This window comes from Callionymus lyra, chromosome 16, assembly GCF_982586985.1.
Source record: "Callionymus lyra chromosome 16, fCalLyr1.hap1.1, whole genome shotgun sequence".
Taxonomy (NCBI): Eukaryota; Metazoa; Chordata; class Actinopteri; order Syngnathiformes; family Callionymidae; genus Callionymus; species Callionymus lyra.
In genome coordinates this window covers 9284535-9304557 of record NC_141833.1, presented here as the reverse complement: position 1 = coordinate 9304557, position 20023 = coordinate 9284535, and the positions used below count along the sequence as shown (strand labels likewise).

At 39.0% G+C, this 20023-nt stretch overlaps 3 protein-coding genes across 3 annotated transcripts; 2 read left to right on the top strand and 1 right to left on the bottom strand.

Annotated features, from left to right (window-relative positions):
* The first annotated feature begins 331 nt into the window (after nt 1-331).
* On the top strand, nt 332-6965 carry dmbx1a (diencephalon/mesencephalon homeobox 1a). Its single transcript, XM_087810820.1, has 5 exons — nt 332-517; nt 3298-3461; nt 3567-3745; nt 4681-5098; nt 5215-6965. Exons 2-5 carry the CDS (start codon nt 3308-3310, stop codon nt 5655-5657), a joined length of 1194 nt encoding a protein of 397 aa, XP_087666946.1. The 5' UTR covers nt 332-517; nt 3298-3307; the 3' UTR covers nt 5658-6965.
* Nucleotides 6966-14278: 7313 nt separating this feature from the next.
* On the bottom strand, nt 14279-18450 carry nsun4 (NOP2/Sun RNA methyltransferase 4). The gene is made up of 8 exons (XM_087810934.1): nt 18330-18450; nt 18043-18265; nt 17050-17224; nt 16512-16666; nt 15996-16156; nt 15811-15935; nt 15371-15503; nt 14279-15248 (listed from the first exon to the last, which is right to left on the bottom strand). Exons 1-8 carry the CDS (start codon nt 18420-18422, stop codon nt 15105-15107), a joined length of 1209 nt encoding a protein of 402 aa, XP_087667060.1. The 5' UTR covers nt 18423-18450; the 3' UTR covers nt 14279-15104.
* Nucleotides 18451-18605: 155 nt separating this feature from the next.
* uqcrh (ubiquinol-cytochrome c reductase hinge protein) lies at nt 18606-19885 on the top strand. The gene is made up of 4 exons (XM_087810931.1): nt 18606-18752; nt 18968-19012; nt 19505-19666; nt 19732-19885. Exons 1-4 carry the CDS (start codon nt 18705-18707, stop codon nt 19762-19764), a joined length of 288 nt encoding a protein of 95 aa, XP_087667057.1. The 5' UTR covers nt 18606-18704; the 3' UTR covers nt 19765-19885.
* Nucleotides 19886-20023: the final 138 nt, after the last annotated feature.

Below are 20023 nucleotides of genomic sequence, written 5' to 3'. Positions count from 1 at the left end.
GAAACGGTGTTTTGTATTAAAAACAATATTGAGTACGTTTTTAATTTAAATTCGACTTAAAGGTTTATCTTAAATTTAATTTATAAAATGTCAGTCGGTTTGTGTGAATTTTAAAATCGAAACAAACAAATCAAGAAGAAAAAAAACAGTATTTATTTGTCGAGATAAATCCTGAGCGCGATGTATCATTGATGGTGATGGACTTCTCCAGCAGCCAATAGGAAGCCAGCTCGCGCCCCTCCTCGCCCTCCTTATAGTCCCTCCTGCGGCTGCGGCGGGAAGAAGAAGCGCAGACAGCAGCTGGCAGGTGGAGCACGAGCGCTGCGGAAGCGTGACCTCAGCAGGGAATCAGACACGGAACCGCGGGCCAGGTTGACGGAACCGAAGGGGGACAGTTGGCGGAACCGAGTCCAATTGAGAGCGAACTCAAAAAGAACCGAAGAGTTGACGAAGAGGAGAAGTTTCGGAGCTTTTATCTGTGCAGCGAGTGGACCGAGAGACGAAGTGTCCCGAGGAGGTAAAAACTTCTGCTCATCTTTTCTTCCAAGTTTAAATGTTTTAACCGTAAATATGCTTCCCTTGATCGTGTCTTTCTATCAACTTACATATATATTTTGATGCCTTGTATTCTAAATAAGAATAGTATAGTATTATTAAAGCGACAAAATGTGTTAAATTATTGTTCACAACGTGTAATAGTAAAATAAAAACAATTATTTTATTTGCTATTTTTGAAAACTACACTTTATATCTTCGTTATATTTTTTTTGGAAAGAACAATCGTTTATATAGCGTTGCATCTCATTTTAAAGTCGCACATTATACATTTTTGAATTCATGCGTTAAATGAGGTATTTTCCCTTAAAGTTGACAAAATAACATCGCATATTTTGTAAAGTAAGCATTTATCGAATGAAAGTGACTTGTAAATGATGTCATTTTATTTTTTACAGATATGTGAGATTTCAAAACACTAATATTTCCAATGAACTCGCAAAGCCTAACAGTATTTTAAATATAAATTATAAGATTTAAACGTTTATATAATCTTCACTACAATTATGAAATACTTAACTTTACACGGTCATTGCGTTTTACAATTAAATTAAATACACTTTTTAATACAAAAGAACGATACGTAATAACATATTGTAACGAAATGTAATTGTTATTTGAAGATAAGTCATTTTATACGTAAGCAATTGACTCTAAAAATCAGAAATGTACGCGTGCAGTATACAATGCAAATGTAAATATTTACTCTAAGCAGTAGAGTTATTGTTATTATAATAATAATGTCATTATTGGAAATAAAATTGAAAAAAGACGGACAAGTATCCGAGCGTCAAAACCGACTAACTAACTAAGACTATTATTCATGAATAAACAGAGCCGGTCCTCGGCCTCTGACCCCCGCACACACTCGCGGGTCTCAGCGCGGGCCCTCAGGGATCTTATCAAATAACATTTCTCCTCATCGAGTCGGATCAGAGGCTCGCACTGTACATGCCAATTTCCATAATGATGGTTTGATAATGGAAGAGTGACTTGAGGTCCAAGTGCCTGCAGCAACACACACGCATGTCAATAAGTGGCTGACATGCGCACACACGACGCGCCTTTTGTGCTCGATTTGACACGGAGGGCGAGAGTACAGATGTCCATCTCAATGGAAGGAGAGGACAGACCCCAAAATGAATGGAAAAATCGGACACGGGTATTAGACGTGTGTTCTAATGTTTATTATAATATTTTTTAAAGAGTTAATATTCATAGACTCGATAGGTCTATTTGAAAACGGTGTAACTAAAATTACTCCATATGCATTTAAAATTTCAATTTATATTTATTTTTAGCTGCACACGCCTTCTAAACTAGAACCAAAGTGACAACTTGCATTTTCATCCAATTTGTGGATTCAGTTTCCTAAAAGAAAATTAAATGTATAACACACGTGTGTTGGAAGCTGCTAAATGCCATGACAAATAAACCACCGCGCGCATGCGCACCGCGGCGTCCGTGGCCCACCGCAGAGCCAGTGCGCGTCTGTCCGTGTCAGCGGTGATGATAAATGGAGGGCCTCGCAGTCGAAACCTATTTGCACTTCCATTAGACGAAGTGCCAAATGGGGATCAACATGCATATTTTTACCCGCGGAGAAGCCATACATCTCAGCCAAAACGTTGCCTCGAGGCGATGGGATAAGAGGCCGCTGGAGAGGATGGCGAGGGGGGGAGACGGGGGAGAGGGTGGGAGGGCGCCATTCAACTCAAATACTTGAGGGAGTAAAGTAAATGTTTAGCGAAGCACCTTCTGTCCCGGCGAATTAAACTATTCCCCACTGCCCTCTGATCACATCCATCAGCCGCTGCACAGCTCAGACACACACCTACACTAACCTCGACGTCTTTTTTTTACATCACACGAGGGCCACACAAAGATTTTTAGTTATGCTAGGAACGAAACTTGTATATAAGATCAAGAGTTTAAATATAAGATTACAATTTAATAAATATTATTTACTATTCAGAATTAAGAATCAGAATCGAAATTATGTTTATTGTCATTATAAGTAAGTCATTTTTATTTATATAGCGCTTTTCCAGACCAGGTTCACAAAGCGCTTAAACAATTAAAACAATATTCAATAAAGTATATATTTTAAAGATCAAGATAAAACTGATAACACAACAGGAGTTCCAGAAAATCAAGGAAAAGCCTGAACAAATAGAAACCATCAAGTGCAGTGTTTCATCAATAAGAAATGTGTGTGACAATAAACATGAATAAAATAAATTTAAATAAATGTAGGAACTAAATTCATTCTGAAAAAAATACTGTTTATTTTCGAATAAGTTTTGTTCTAAATCAATTTAGATTTCTGGCGTGCAGGCCTCTTGAATTAAAGTTATTATATATACTAATGTATTAGCAACTTTTTCAAAGATGACAAACGTCTTTTAATATACCAACAAAAAAAAAAACGCAAATTAATTTGACATTTTTTGTCACTGAGCCAAATCCACTTACAGCTATCCTCGGACGCGTCGGTCCTCGCGAGGGGCCCCTGAGGACCCCCGTCATGAATAAAGCTGCCGTCACGGTTCATTATGAGCTCTGAGTGATAATTACCTCAATTACGAGTGTGTTGTATAATTAATAGCATGGACGGAGAGATAATTGGATGTTAATGGATAACACGCTCGGATCCATTGAGCGCGTGAACCCGCGCGCGCTGTCATTTATAAATAAAGTTTATTTATCGTTTATTAAAAGATGTTGTTTTGTGACCCGCAGGTGCGTCAACATGCAGCACTACGGGGTCAACGGCTACTCCCTCCACGCCATGAACTCCCTCAGCGCCATGTACAACCTCCACCAGCAGGCGGCGCAACAGGCTCAGCACGCGCCCGACTACCGGCCCTCCGTGCACGCGCTCACGCTCGCCGAGAGACTCGCTGGTAATTGAATGCACGCGCACGTTGACGCCACTCTTTACTGCGTTTTTATTATTTTTTGACTTAAACTTGACGTGTTTTTTTTTTCCAACGGCCTGGCATGTCCAGACATCATCCTGGAGGCTCGCTACGGCTCGCAGCACCGCAAGCAGCGGCGCAGTCGCACCGCCTTCACGGCGCAGCAGCTCGAGGCGCTGGAGAAGACCTTCCAGAAGACGCACTACCCGGACGTGGTGATGCGGGAGCGGCTGGCGATGTGCACTAACCTGCCCGAGGCCCGCGTCCAGGTGAGCGAGAGTCCCCGGATGTTGAACTACAGGAGGAGGAATAATAATAATAATAATATAGCGCTTTAACGCACGAATTGTATGACCCTGAGGCCTTTAGGCAAAATAAAAAAGGTAATTTAAAAAGTGTACAAAATATGTAATGAAATCAAAAGAAAAAAGAAAGATATAACGAATTAATTTCTCCTAAAATAAAGGCTTTTCATAAAGTAATTAACGGCAATAAAGGTAGTTAAAAGTATGGATCAGTAATTTCTCTTTTTTATTGTGTTGATTTTATGCTATGTTTTTGTATTTAATGCATGTTTATCGTTTTCCTTTAAGTACTTGTAAAGTGTCCTTGGAAGTATGCAAAGGGAATTTTCTAGTAACATTTATAATGTATTTGCAATTACCAAAAAGATGTTAAAGTCATTCATTTAATTAATTTCTAGAGAAAGTTCAATTTTTTTTTCTCATGTTGGAAATAACTTTTACAAAATCAAACAAGCAAGAACTTGGTTTTAAAAGTATGGCCCACATAAAGAGAGGAGATTGTGGTATCAAATTCAATTAAACTAAACGACTCATTGTTAAATTAATAATAATATTACTCAATTAATAATTTGTCAAATACGTCCAAAAAAATAAAATCAATATACTCAAATAATCTTGAAGTATAGCATCAATGTTAAAGCATTGACCTACTATTTTCTAAGTGCATTTTGATTCGCTTAGTTTAAAAAGTAAGTTTAATTGGATTTATTATGTCAAATTCTTGCTAAAATAAATTTGAATGAAGTCAGCTAAATGTATTAAAACATTAATTTGGATTTCTTTTTTTAAACTCACCTAACCTATAGCAATTATTAAGAAGGAAACATAATCAATTCATTTAAACTCCCTTTTTTATTTTTTGCCTTTTTGACTAAATCTCTCCCCTCTCTGTTCTCCAGGTTTGGTTCAAGAACCGTAGAGCCAAGTTCCGCAAGAAGCAGCGCAGCCTCCAGAAGGAGCAGCTGCAGAAGCAGAAGGAGGCGTCAGGTGAAGGAGGACCAGAGAAGGAGGAGTCCTCTCCTTCCACCACCGTCCCCAATGACTCCCAGCTGCCTTCATCTGCCGCTGCCTCTTCTTCCTCCTCCTCCTCCTCATCCTCCGCTCCGGACTCGGAGAACACGGTGGTCCACACCGTGCCCATAGACATGGAGCTGAACGTGACCTCGGCAGAAAACTCCGGCAGCGAGTCGGCGACAGAGGACAACGTCACGGATAAGGAGGACGAGGGGAAACCTCAGAGGGAGGAGAACCAGTGTGAGAGAGCGACGACGCCCGGGGATGTGTCCCCCAGCTGCAAGAGACTGAGCCCTAAACCAGGTAGACTTGAAGGAACTTTAACTTCTTCATGATTTTACAAGCATGTTACTTTTTCCTTTTTATTAATTAAAATAGAAAGAAACGTTGATTTAAACTCTTTTTTTCCACCCTCACAGATTCTCCTCTGGTCTCCCCATCGGTGACCCCGTCCTCCTCCACCTCCTCCGGCCTGGGGTCCGGCGGCTCCCTCCCTCCGGGCCACTCCTACGCCTCCTCCCCCCTCAGCCTGTTCCGTCTGCAGGAGCAGTTTCGTCAGCACATGGCCGCCACCAACAACCTCGTGCACTACCCGCCCTTCGACCTCGCCGCCCCGTCCTCGCTCCCCTACCTGGGGATGAACGTGAACATACCCCCCGCGCCCCTGGGCTCGCTGCCCTGCCAGTCCTACTACCAGTCCCTGTCCCACCACGCCCAGCAGGTGTGGAACAACCCACTCCTGCAGGCGTCCGCCGCGGGGGGACTGAGCAGCCACAACAGCAAGACCACCAGCATCGAGAACCTGCGTATGAGGGCCAAACAGCACGCCGCCTCACTGGGACTGGACACCATGACCAACTGAGGACAGTAAACTACCCAGCATGCACCGGGCTGCTGAGACAGACATCAGCTGATGCAACAAAACAAAAAAAAAGTGGCAGAGAAGCAGCTTGTTACACTCCTTAAGTCAATGTTGAACTGAGAGTTACACGATTGGCCGGCAAAGTGGTCGTCTCAACATCAGAGGAGATTCATAATGATACCATGACCTATGAATATGCCAGTGTTTGAGATAAGATAAGTAAATTGTGGATGTCAACAAATATACAGAAACTTCTTCTAAGAGTAAAATAAACTGATGTTGAAGGAATTTTGAATGTAGACTTTGGTGCAGGAACACAGATCATTCAGATAGATTGTCCTTAACAGGGATTGTGAGTCTGGTTTTGTTGGAGGTCAGTTTGGTAAATATATATTCTGTACATTTAATTTGACCCTTGGCCAGTACCGTATAAAATATGTTTGCCCCCCGGTGTGATCAAGTCTGAAACCATGGTTTAAAAGTTGTGTAAAGGAGCAACTAAACACACAGATTGATTGTAAAACGTTACATTTATATCCCTGGTATTATTTAATTCACTAAAACCTTATTTAATAGAGCAAACGATTCATGCTGGATGACATTTTTGACAATGTATTGATTTAAGGAGTGAAAACGGTGCTGTGGATATTTTGAAGAAAAAAAAAAAGCACTATCGTTGAGGTAGTTCCTGTGAAGACCTACACAAAAACAAACTCTTCAAAATAATACTTAAAGATGGTATTAGTTTAACAGCTGCCGTGTAGAGACGCTGCCTTCATAACAAGCAAATGATTCCGGCGACTCTCGCAGCGTTTAATTACATTTTGCCGCCAGAGGAGGGAACCGACCCGAACGCAATTATGAACATGCATCCGATTCAACTTGATCAATTTAAAAACGTGGTGTTGCTTCTCCTCCCGCTGACTGCAAGCACTTGAGAATAAGAACCAGCCGTCTGTTCCCACCTTCCAAAAGAGGGAGATATGCACATTATTTTAATATGTAAAATACTCAAAAGTCTATCTATTCATGGTGTAAAGATTATGTTGTAAGATTGTACTTCCTGTCCCCCACATGTTTACGTACGGTTGATAGTTTAAATGTGTTTTCTACTCCGCCGGCGAAACGAAGCGGACAAAAAACTACAAATGTTGTATTTAACACGGAGACGGTGACGAGAGTGTGTGTTTGTCTCTGCAGTGGTAGATAGATGTGCGGAGACGTAGAGAGTCGTTCTACTCCTGCTCAACCCATGTAGACTTGAACCAGTGTTGCTGTAAATAATCAATAAAAACATTGCCTGAATAATTATCTCATGACTTCCTTTTGATACATTTCACACACTTTTTTTATACACCCGTTTTTAAATAAACACATCATTTACAAAGGTTAAGAAAAACATATTTAAATAGCAAGTCTGTGTTTTATTGTTTAAATTGTTCAAGTTAACAAAAATGTATTATTATTATTATTTATCGTCTTATTAATGTGATTTTAATGATGCAGGAGTTTACTGTGCTAACAGTGATCGCTAACTTCCTGGAGACAACTTGCCTGTATTAGACATGAAAAAACTATAATAGACTACAGTTATGAGAAGAAGCACTATTATGGCGCATACCTCTGCCAAGGAGCTCATTTTCCATTACACTTTATTCAACACAGCCTAGTATATACTTTATTGAATATTGTTGTTATTGAATATCGCTTTGGGACCCTGGTCTGGGAAAGCGCTATATAAATATAAATTACTTACTTACTTACAATGACATCAAAAATACACTTTTGAAAAATCCATGAATCAAAGATTCTGTTGAATTATAGCAAAAAGAAAACCGACTAAGGAAGCACGATAGTCCAAACAAATATTCCACATTAGCATTAGCTTAGTCATATTCCAGGGTTCTCCAAGCTCTTCAATCTTGTAAATCAACCATAAAACAATATCAAATTAACCCAAAACAATACATTAAACTCACACAGGATTGGATTTTTACTGATATCCGTGTTTTTTGGGGCTGAACGATGCAGTGCGCGTGCGTGGCAGCAGTTAGAAGCCATACAAGTGAATGCAAATTCTTCCCTAACACAGATGGTATCCCAGAACACCACTGAAATGTAACAATGTGTTCATTATCTCTATAAACATTTCCTGAAATCTTTTAAATGTACTTTGAAAATTATCAGACGGATAAACACCAACTAAAACTCCTTGGCAGATGTAATACAACTTATCAGATGGGAAAAACTAAAAACATTCAAAACCCAATAATAAAACAATTATGAAAGAAAATAATAGAATTTTCCAGGAAAATAAAAATAAAAGTCACTGAAAATGTTTCAATTGTCAATACAATTTGCTGCCAATATAAGTTTACGTCAATGAAAATCAATGTGACTCATTTTGATAATAATTCATCATTTACCATTTAATATAGAGCAAGATGCGCAGTACAGAGACATGTTGACACTGTAATAAAACAGTTATGATGCTCAACACGATGTAAAAAGCAGCAACGTAAGATTTACGGTGGTTTTATTTCAATTAACGGCCATTGTGCGGCGCTAAAGCAGCACCGAGAGCCGAAGAATCAACACCCCGGAGGGTTATAAAGAAGGTTAAATTAAAAGAGCGACAATGTGTTAATATCTGCAGATGAAAGCGGCAGAAATAAAAGCACAGCCTAATCTGAAAAATAAAAAAGCTGAGTGGAAACATAAACCATCCCCAATGAATAAGCAGCCCATTATCCTGAAGAATGAGGGCCCGGGGCGGTGATTATGCCGCTATTATATCTTTAACAGCATGGTTTGTCAAAGAGGAGACCCCCACCCTCGCACACACACACAGACACACACACGGTCTTGTTTTCTCACGGAACACTTTAAATATAACCGTGTGTTTTTTTTCCGAGGGTCCGGGGGGCGTTATCAAAAGTGGGTGACCAGTGCTGAAGGAGGGATAATCATCTGGACAGATTAGTCGCATTAATGTGGCCCCGACACGTCACCTTGTCGTTACAAACACACACCAAAAGACACTCCGAAGACGAGTGTGTCCTTGGCCATGGGCGTCCGGATCAGTGATACCACAGTGTTAGGAGTGGATGTGCAAGCAGAAAATAATGTCCTTGTTATCCAGAGAACACGCTCGCGGACACGCCGTCGTTTTCTGTCCCTTGTGGCTCCGGAGCAGTTAACATAACACAATACTTGTGTTCATAATGTCCCCCCGCTTTCTTAACAACCATCCCCCCCCCAAACACACACAGAATCACACACACACACACACACGCCAGAGGGTTTCAGAGGGATCGCTAGATTGAGGCGCTGCAGGGTCAAGTGTGTCGAACCCTTGATGCTGGAGAACTTCTGTACCAGAGTCAGGAATGTGTTTTAATACTTGATTCTCACCTCAATTTCTAAGTCCATATAATTTACTTTAACTCCGTATCTTATATCTTATTTATCTATATATAAATATAATTAACTTTTTTTTCATTTAATCAGACTAAATATATCAATTTAATAATAATACAAATAAATATTGACCCACTTTTAATAATATTTGTATGTGAATATCAAGTAATATGATGCTTAACTTTTATAATTTCACTTTTAGTTAAAAAAAAAAAAAAAGGATTAACAAATCTCTGTTGGGTTATTTAAAGAAAAACAATATTTCTTGATTTCTTTGGGAATTTTTAATTTTTTTAAGTGAATCCAACATTTTTGCGTTTATTCCATTTATCATTTTTAAATAGATGGGCAATAAACATACATTTTTCAAAATCTGTAAACTAATAAGGTCACTTTTAATGACACCGAACTATGTTACTAAGTTTAATCTCCTTTTTCTGACATTCGGATAATCATGTTTAGATGTTTTAAATAGATGTATTTAAATCAGAATTTCACTCAACAAAATCTTGTTGAATTGACATGTCAAGGCAGGGCCTTACAAAGTAAATAATAATAAAAAAAAAGAAAAGTAGGACAGATTTTTGTTTAGATTGTATTCATAACTTGAAGTTTAAACTAACAATATTTTGTTCCGTTTGAAAACTGTGATCAGTGAACAGAGAAGCAGATGGAGTGCACGAATGCTCCTCCCATGATGCAACACTAATAGACTCAGGGACTCATTCATTCCTTGTGCCATTAGATAATTTAATTCTGAGTTTGGGGGCAGGAGTGTAGAGAAAAGATGATTTTGTATCCTTTTCTCTGTGTTATCTATCCATCTATCTAATTATTCCTTGGTATATATTAACCATTAAATTGATATATTGATGCTGTTAATGCAAAAACATTAAGTGACATGAAAGGAGACATTTTAAACGACTTGATGATGTAATAGTCGTAGATAATAAAAAGAAAGAAAGGTCCCCAGTAGGCGCTCTCTCCGTCTCACACACACATTGTGCTGTTCAATCAAAGCCTGCCTCCTCCCTCCTCTCCTCCCCTCCCTGGTTCTCCTAAAGGTTTTAACCACGGTGAGAAAGAAAAGTGCCAGCGTAAGAAACCTCGGCCAATTGAGGAGGTGTCAGGGTCTGCCAGAATATGATCCTAATCCTGTTTCCAGCGTTCTTTTAGCCCACTGGCATTGCCATTTCGCCGCACATTCTGCGAGCTGTCAAGTCGGGGAAATCCCTCTAATAGCACACATAGCTCAGATCCACATCAGAGAATCCTAGAGACCAGCAGCAGGACGCTACAGCACGCCACACAACTCCCACTGAACTCCCTTCCCGGTGGACTCTTTAACTCCGATGTAAACTTTATTGTGGCGTTTCTAACCCTCCTGGAGGACGTGAAGAGAGTTGAACAACAGGTGGTTAAACTGTGTCCACCTTTTCTTTAGCTGCCCTTCATCTTTCTTTCTTCAACCTTTAAACGCCCCGGACCGCCAGCTCGCCCCTCCCTGGATAATCTTCTTACAGAGAAGAAAACCCCCATTCTCTCCTCTTAATCTGGCCGCAGCCTAAACCTGTGCTTGGATTTCCAAAACCAAACAGGGAAAGCTGTTCGAGTGTTTGTCCGACACAAAGAAATTAACTTTATTATTTTTTATTACTTTATCGAATCGGGTTGCGTTAAATAACGGGTGAGAAGAAGAGTTTAGTGGGTCAAAGGTTATCAAATCCACTCGTAAAAAAAAAAAGAAAAGTAGAAAGGAGCGATTATTTCACTGCTAGAATATTCTTTCTCTCGCAAAAATATTAATATTTTAATTTTATATTTGTTTTCTAAATATTTAAGATGCATATACTTTCACATAGATATGTCGCACATCGCTGCTGCTGTTTTAATGTGTTGATGAATGTGTTTTGCATGCGTTGCTATGGTGACCTTGTGTATAAATTCTCCTTTAAATAAATGTATTATTAATATGAATTTATTCATTTTTTCCAAAATATTAAGTGCCGACTTACATGGATATTTAGCTTGTGAAATTCACATAAATTAGACAGTATATGTAAAATTAGACTTATAATATATACTTATTTTCAAGTTTTACTCATCGTTAAATAGGGAAGAAATCAATTTTCTTTAAGTTTATACCAGTTTTACAATTAAAATGTTTACCTTTGTTCACATATTTATATACTTAATAGTCCTGTAATACAAAAATGTAATCCTGGTTTGGCAACAAGCACTTTTCTACATGTGATTTCTGTTGAAAACTAAATAAAAATATCAAAATAATGCATTTTTGTGTGTGTGGGGTCATTTTTCCTTTCATAGTAACTCAAGATCTTTTATTTCTGTGTTAATAATTCTTATATCTTCAAAAAACTGCACATTTTTGGTGTTGTTCCTCATTAAAAGGAAGCTTCACACTCGAACGGTGACTGTTAAAGATGCTAAAAAGCAATATCCAGAGACTAGATTGTCATCTTCTCCTGCCCCTCGGCTGCCGTCCTGCTGGGCTCAGTCTGCAGAGAGCATCTGTGACAAAGACCCGGCGAGAGGAATCCTCTCCGGCTCCCAGCAGGGACACATGTGATCTTCACCTCTGGGCCGGAAAACTGCTCTATAATTAGTTTACACGACGAGCTCTTGTTTTTAATCGGCGTCAACAGTCATTAGCATCTCACCAGCAACGAGCGTCGCTGTTAAGAAGCTTATCAACTCATCTATCTTCTATATAAACGCCGTCACTGAGGAGGACGCTGCGGGAGGCTGATGTCGCCTCGGAATTCCGATGGAATAGACTTCAGTTCATAAAGCACCATCTTTAATGAATGAACAACGATGTATTGGGTTTATTGTAAAGAACTGTAAATAAACTGTCATAACAACATTGTGTGTTTACTATGCTAAGTGCTCAACATCAACTCACTTAATTAAAACAGAATCTACATTTGTATTTCACAAGAGAAGAAATATATCAAAAAATAAAATGGATAAACATTTAATTTAATTGTAAGTTAGACAATGGATACATTGCTGCTGAACATAGATACGGTATCGTGAAAAGAATTGCGATATTTAGGTGTGACGAAATTTTCCTGCTCTTTTAAAAACCACAATATACACAAATTGACACGGGAACAATTAAAACACATTAAACATAGTTAAGTTTAGAGTTAATAAACATTTAGGATTAAAACAATTAAATAAAGCCTAATATTTCCCATATTTACCTTTTAATACTAGACCAATTCTGTATATATATTTTAAAATTGAAATTATACTGTAGGGTAAAGCATATATTTATAGTATTGTTTTATTGTCTTTCATTTGGTTTGAAGCCAAAATATGTCCAAAAAAATCATCTTTAAAACCTGCTAGAGTGGACTGTATCCTCTTGTCCCCAGTCGCCGTTTCATTATTCGTTTCGCTGCGGCAGACGTCATGACTTTAGTGGTCGGAATATTAATTGCAACACGGTAATGAACAAACGCCGTGATTATTTTCATGGCAATTGTAAAAAAAATAAAATAGAGTTAGATATTCTACGGTTTACGGTTCAATAAATTGTGTTTAAAATAAACTATAATACATTAAAATGATTTATGATTAAAAGGCAAAAAATAAATACATTTTTTTCAATAAAATGTAATCAAATAGATATAGTGCTGTCAAATATCAACAGAGTATCGTGAACTATCAACGTATTAACATCTTACACCTGTACTATTCTATATATTTTAGGTTTTCCTGATGCACTGTTAACTGCTTTAGTGCAGTACTGTGTTGCTAGCTAAATACTAGCTGCAGTCGACTTGTTCTTACAATGGGGCAGGAAGACTAATTGGAGTTTCTAAGTGATAATATTATTTATTTGAAAGAGCAGAACTCCAGCTCTGGTCGGCAGAAAGACAACCGAGATGGCGACTCCCTCAGGTGACGTTCTTTAGAAACTGAATTTCTTTGTCGAGTCGATGACTCCCCAAGTTATCAAACAGGAAGCTCATCAGCTCCGACGCTACAGAGAGCTAATGCTATTAGGAATGTTTGGTCTGTTTATCGACACAAGGCAAACATCGTAAGTTGAGTTTGACGAGCTAACGGTCGTGCAGCCAAATCCATAATGTTCATCTTCATAATACACAGCATACGTCTGACAAAACTCTGGGCGCCTCATTGGCCGAGTCAATAATAACGCGCTCGAGTCCACAGACGGAATAGAGAGTAACTCATCTCTAACCGTCCGCCGTCTCCTGAGTGTTAAAACATGTAAATTTATGGAAGAGCCCATCGGAAACACATATTTACAATACGTTTAGGTAATCACAAGATGTGTGAACAGGCACTCCGGGGCCCCGGAGACGAAAGCAGTCAATACAAAAATAGTTTTTATGTGTCATTAATTCCCTCTGCATTCCGCGATACATCCCCCCTTTTACCGCAGTAATACAGTAATCACTCACAATCGCACACAAAATTATCTGCACTCATCTGTGGAATCAAAAAAGCGGAAGGGGAGAAGAGGGCGAGACGTCCCATTTTAGATCTCTGCTGCCTCTTTAATGTTCATCTGAGAGCCGCATGGCTGCCGTCCGTCCCTGCGCGGGGATGGGAGTCGGCTTCTTAATGACACCCCTCTATGCACTACTCGTTAGACGCACACGTCGACACACAAACACACACACACCTTCTTCATGCTACATTGCCTGGCCGGGACAACATCAAGGGTCATCGGCGGTGCGATGGGGAAAATAGGCATCTGGGCTCCTATCACCAGGTTTCACCTCTGAGCGATGCAAAACAGAGCGACGTAATGAAAGTTGCCGAGATCCAAACGGTCAGAGAAGCCATTACCTGCCTCTTCATTATGGCCTCCTGACACATTACCAGGCAAAAGGCATCACAGCTGATGAATAACCCGGCGGTTCTCGGAGGGAAGAGCGTTTTTCCGAGGGAAATGGATGTGTCACTGAAGTCCTTTGGTAAATGTGCATTCATCTTTAGGCCCCTGACAAGTCAGAAGGACCCTTTAGTTCTGGATGTTTTCAACCTGAAGGACCTTCAGCAGTAATATTTATACCACTACTGCCACCTATGGGTAGGAAATAATACTATTCCACTCGCTCCAAAAAAATGCATCTGAATAAAAGAATAAATTGTTTATTTGTGTCAGGGACCATGTACAAAATAACATTGTTCTCAAAACATAAGTAATTCATTAAACTAACAGATAATATTATTATAATATATTTTCGTTTATATTCTGTTCAAAACTGAAAAATACAGCAATTTTTTTTAATATTGTAATGTTTTGCACCATCTTATTTTTAGTGTCTTCATCTTGTTTTAAACCTGTACTCCTTTGACATTTTTAACGTTAAGTGAAATACAAATCAAATCTATTAATATTATTCTTATATTCAAGCCATCTCTGACGGAAAACGCATCTTAGCCTTTTACTTTCAACTTGAACATTTACCATTCTTATTTTACTTTGTTAGACATAGTTGGGAAAAAACAACACTTTTATTTGTGAAACTTAAAAACCCAAAACAAAGTTGTGTTAAAGTTTGTAAGCATTAAGGTTGATTTACGTTTTATTATATTTAAGATTAAAACGGGGCGTTATGAAGGACATACGGGATAGTTACATTTGCGCAATGACGCCACCTTCTGGCCATATGTTAAACTGCACTCAGGCAAACACGTCTTAATTTCCGAGAATATTCTAAACATGGAAGTTTTAAGTCTACGACATTTTTTTTATTATTATTTAATACATATAAAATGGAAAAAATAATGTAAACTGGTCAAGGGACAGCCGTATTATTGGGTAATGAGTTGAAATATAATCCCCAGATATGATTCTGGATCAGCCTTAATCCATTTAAAACCAAGTCAAACCTTACATTTGTTTCATTACCTGAACATTGTTTTATTTGTGTTTTGTGATGATGTTCATTTGCAGCCAACACAAGCATCAGAATCATGAGGGCGGTGAGTGAGTGAGTGTCCATAAAAAAAAAAGTTCTACGTCACTCTCCTGAGTTTGCACATATAAATGGGCCCGAAATTGGCCGCCAAGTGTGGAACCACCATCTCACCCAGTGCAAGGTCAGACGCAAAGTGAAAGGTTTTTCTGAACATGTGCGTGAGTGAGCTCAGGTCCACAACCTGCAAGTGGGTGTGGTGAGGGGGCAGTGGGGGGAGGAAGAGAGGTGGTGCGAGAGAGAGAGAGATCAGATTGGAATTCAACTTCTAAAACGACTACTGAGGCGCTGTTGAGCCGCACTCACCTCAACTTCTATGCCGTAGTCTTCCCGGGCTGCGTGGATGGCTTGTTGAACCACAGATGCATTTTGGACGTTGGATAGAGTGCAGGTGGAGTAGACCACTTCCCCGCCTTTACATGCAGCTTGGATTCCTCCTCTGCAGAGAACATGTGAGATTTTTTATTATACAATAATATAAATAATGGAAGATAAACAAGAAAACTAAACAAAAAGTCACAGAATGCATATCATCATCATGATCTATATACATCTATAGATATATAATTATATATATAAATGACCTCAAAGTCCTAAGTTTGATACATTTTAAATCATACTTAAAACTTTATAGCAGCTTGATTTGAGATCAAATAACGCATTTAACTAATTATATGAATATTAAAAGATAAAATATTCTCTTGACAGCACTACTGGATATATATTTGAAGTGTAAACAAACATACAGAAGCAACTTCAGCTGTAGCGTCGGTAATATTCGTCTCTCTCCCGTTCTCATTTTACTGAAGATATTGTTGTCCTCCTCCATGAGAGAGTGTCGGTCAGTCGTACACGGGACATCAACCAGGACCTAAACACAAGAGATATATTCAAGTGTCTTTGAATGGGTTTTTTTCAAATATTTTCTTACTCGATCAAATGTGTCGCTTTCAATCTCCCCCCACATGGTGCCATCGAACGAGGTGCAGCGCAGGTTATCCTTAGTCAAATACTCTTTAGGAACGTATCTGTTGAGGACGTTTCGTAGCCGTGTTGTTCGGGTCTCTGAGGAGTCATTTAGACATAGATACCCTGCAGCAGACAAGACAAGTTGCATTATGAGTAGGGTGTCATGGCAAATTTACCAAAATTGTTTCGATTCATTTCCATTTAATTCAGATCCTTAAAAATGGCTTAACTGCATTACAATTTCTTTCTTCATCTATAATATTAGTTCTACCTCATGCATGTGCTGCCCTCTACAGGCTTTTTCTATGGGCTACCCCAAGGCAGCGTATTCTACAACGAACCCAGGGTTACAACTGTAGCTAGGGTGAGTCAAGTTATTTTATATATTAAATAAGAAACATTTTTAATACCATTAATCTTTATTCAAGTCCTATGAAATGTTCCCACTCCCGACATTGATTGGAGGCTGGGATCTTACGGATAGACTGAGTCTGCATCAAAGCCAAGGTTTTGCCGCCGGGAGCTGCACAAAGGTCAAGGACGGCCTGACCCTCCTGGACGTCCAGAGCGAGACATGGCAGCACAGAGGCCGCATCCAACAGGTAGTACCCAAGGAGCCCCGACTTGTCAGGTCTGGAACAGAACGAAACAGTTTTCACTTCGACTTGTTCAGTGTCGCGATCATGTAGAATCTGTTATAGGCTTTAGGCAAAGAGTAGTTCGGGCGCCACAATTTCAATTATTTTCCTTCATGGGGTTATATATATATATTTCTATTGTCCAATAATAGTCTATAAATATGACTTTTGTCCTTTGCTTTTGTCATTTTTATGTGTATTTATTGCAGATTAAAAAGATTTAAGTGACTATAAAAAAAAATTATTTGGAAAAAATGCGTTTTTATAAAAAAGAAAATACAGTAAAATAATATTTTTAACCAATTTGATTGATTTTATATATTTTTGCATGACATGCGGCACCTGAGATCACATCAAGAAAAGGTTTTCCAAACACACCTGGCAGGCTTATAGCGCGAAATATTCCCTCTTGGAAACACCATACACCGAATCTTCTGGCTGATGCTGAGAGGTGGTAGCGGTTGAGCGTCAAGGTCCGACCCGTCTGCACGTGAATCATCAAGCCTCTCCTGAAAGTCAACACCTGGTCCATCTTCCTCCACACCTGGTTGAGCTGTAGATATTTTAGAAAAGTCAGATTTTACAAGTTGAATACATAGGTTCACATAGTTTAAGTATGTAAACAATCATAGAAAATACCTTAAAAAAGAATTGACATCAGACTTTGAATTTAATTTTTAGACAATGCATTTTTAACAGCATCAAAAGCTAAAAAAAAAAAAAAAAACGTATATAGCAAGCACTGTTGTCCATTATCTTTGTATGGATGAAAAGAAATCAATGTAAAATCCAGTGTGAAAAAAATTCAACGATAAAAAAAAAAGAAATCAGTGTAAGAAATTTGATGTACAATTTGTCGAGTAATATCCAATATTACGAACGCAAATCAAGCAAAGAGACTTATCGAAACAGCATCACAAGTTTTGCATGCCCTATCTCACCCCCTCTTCCTTCTGACCTTTGCGTGACGTCAGGGATCGATTGCTTCTCCTTAGTTGCCCAAACGTTAACGCTGAATTTAGTTTACACCGAATTTCTTACAATTAATTGATTTACATTACATTTTGTATTACATTGTATTGTTTACAGCCTTTTTCATTTTAGATTAATTTTTTAATACTTCAGTAAATAAGTAAATAGACAGTGATTGAAATGTGATGGATTTTTCAAATTCAAAGTCCGAGTTTGATGGTGTAAAAACTCAGTGTTTGCCATCTGACTTTTCAACTGATTATCAAACATTTTCTTCCATACACTTGAGGATAAAGGTAAGTATTTCAGCAGCAATTACCTTTCACAAGCGCTATATAAATAAATGTTACTTACTTACTTACAAATAAAAGTACCTGACGTCGCGAGGACCAAACTTACCTTCCACCTCTGTGTCAGTGATGAAATCCACGCAGCCCTGCTCCTGTAGACCCTGCAGCGGGCTGTCATCGTGCGAGAAGTTGTTCATCAGAGCCCCATATTTCTTCTCTGACAGCAGAGCGACTCGTATCGAGGGCCACTTGTCCCCCAGCTGAGGATTGTAGTTGACATCGCAGTGATGCAGAGCGATGGACGAGGGAAGATACTTGGGACGCGTAGTCGCCTGTTCAAAACAGCACATTTTAATAAAACTATGACCATATTAAAATCAAAAATATATCACGTACCCATTTCGCTTTGACTCGGTTTCTCCTGGGAGTAAAACATCTTAGGTTTTTGACTTTATTTAAAAAGAGTCTTGAGTCCAAGAGCAATGCCATCGTGCAGGTGTCGCACTATTGTTCGTCCGGCTGGTTTTGCCGCACTCGCTTCTAACGTTCCGCTTGTGCCCGGTTACAACATAGGCGGGACTTATACTAAACGCCAGTTGTGGATTGGCTGAAGCGCTTGCTGGAGTTAATTTAATCCAATCGATGTGAGTTTCCGGTAAACCTTCTGGACGCTTCCTGCGTGTGACCGACCTTCGCGTCCTCAAGCGAAAGCTACGACGACCTCGATCTTCTCAGCGAATATACAGAATAAGAACAGATTTAAACGCAAACATGGTTAACGAGGAGAAGATGATCACCAACGGCGACCCTGAGGAGGAGGTGAGAGAAGTGTTTTGTCGACGCTCTGTGTTGGTGACAGTTACACAACTGAGCTCTAAGCTAGTGTCGTGACCAACACCTGTTTAGAAACACATACACGTTTAAAACACATGAGGCTATGGTCGTATTTGTCGTTTATTTATTAATTGACAGTACATTTTATAACATTTGTGTAGATGTTTAAATTCAAACCGTGTTTTTCTTTGCATTCTTAGGAAGAGGCAGAGGAAGAAGAGGAGGAGGAAGAGGAGGACCTGGTGGTAAGTTTGCTCTTACCAGCTTTCTGTCTTCAGAATTGCCGTCTAGTTTCTTTTAAATGCTGTGTATTTAATTATTTTTAAGAAGGAAAATCTGTACACATCCTAGTACTTGATACATTGGCAGATCAATTGTAACTGTATCCAGTGTAGTGAGTTGTATTTAAGTAATCCTTTGACCTGTGGTTACCTTTTAGTGTCAGTTTGTCAACCATGACCTAAATCCCTCTACGGTACAGGATTATTACCGTTTATCCTTTCCTTAATTACCAGTTTAAAAAACCCTCAATAATTGATTTGTTTTTATTTAATATACATTTTTAATTTCTGAATTATGTTTTAACAAGGGACTTATGCTACTTATGATGCAAATGGTGAAGAAAAATCAATTGTCAACTTCTTCAGAGTCTTAACGTTTAGTTTGTATAGCAGTTGCATATTAAAGCGTGAGAATGAAGTGATTGCATTATTTAAAATGTAAAAACGTATCCTAAGGACCCTCTGGATGCGATACGGTCCAAGTGTGCGGAGACGGAAAAGTGCGCCAACTACAAGGAGCGTCTTGACCAGTGTGAGACCCGAGTCAACTCCAGGTCCAACACTTTAGAGGAGTGCACTGAAGAACTTTTCGACTTCCTGCATGCACGGGACCATTGTGTAAGTGAACCCCAGAGTGAGAAGACTTCAACAAGGCACTAATCATTTCTTCTTTTCTCCTCCAGGTGGCACACAAGCTGTTCCATAATATTAAATGATCCCGTTCCATTGCCTGCAGCTGTGGTCTCTGTAACTTGTACTATAATCTGACTGGTCTTTTATTCTGTTAATGTAAATTAAGCTGGTTGCCCTGAATAAAAACATCCAACGGAACAATAACTTTCATATCTTCATTGAATAAAGGATTTCTTCATCTTAGGTACCCTACTCTCTGCAACTTGAGAATCAATTATCAAGTCTAGAGAAAAGTAATGGCTACTTAAGGAAACTGTAGGATTTTAGACTATGCTCTACACA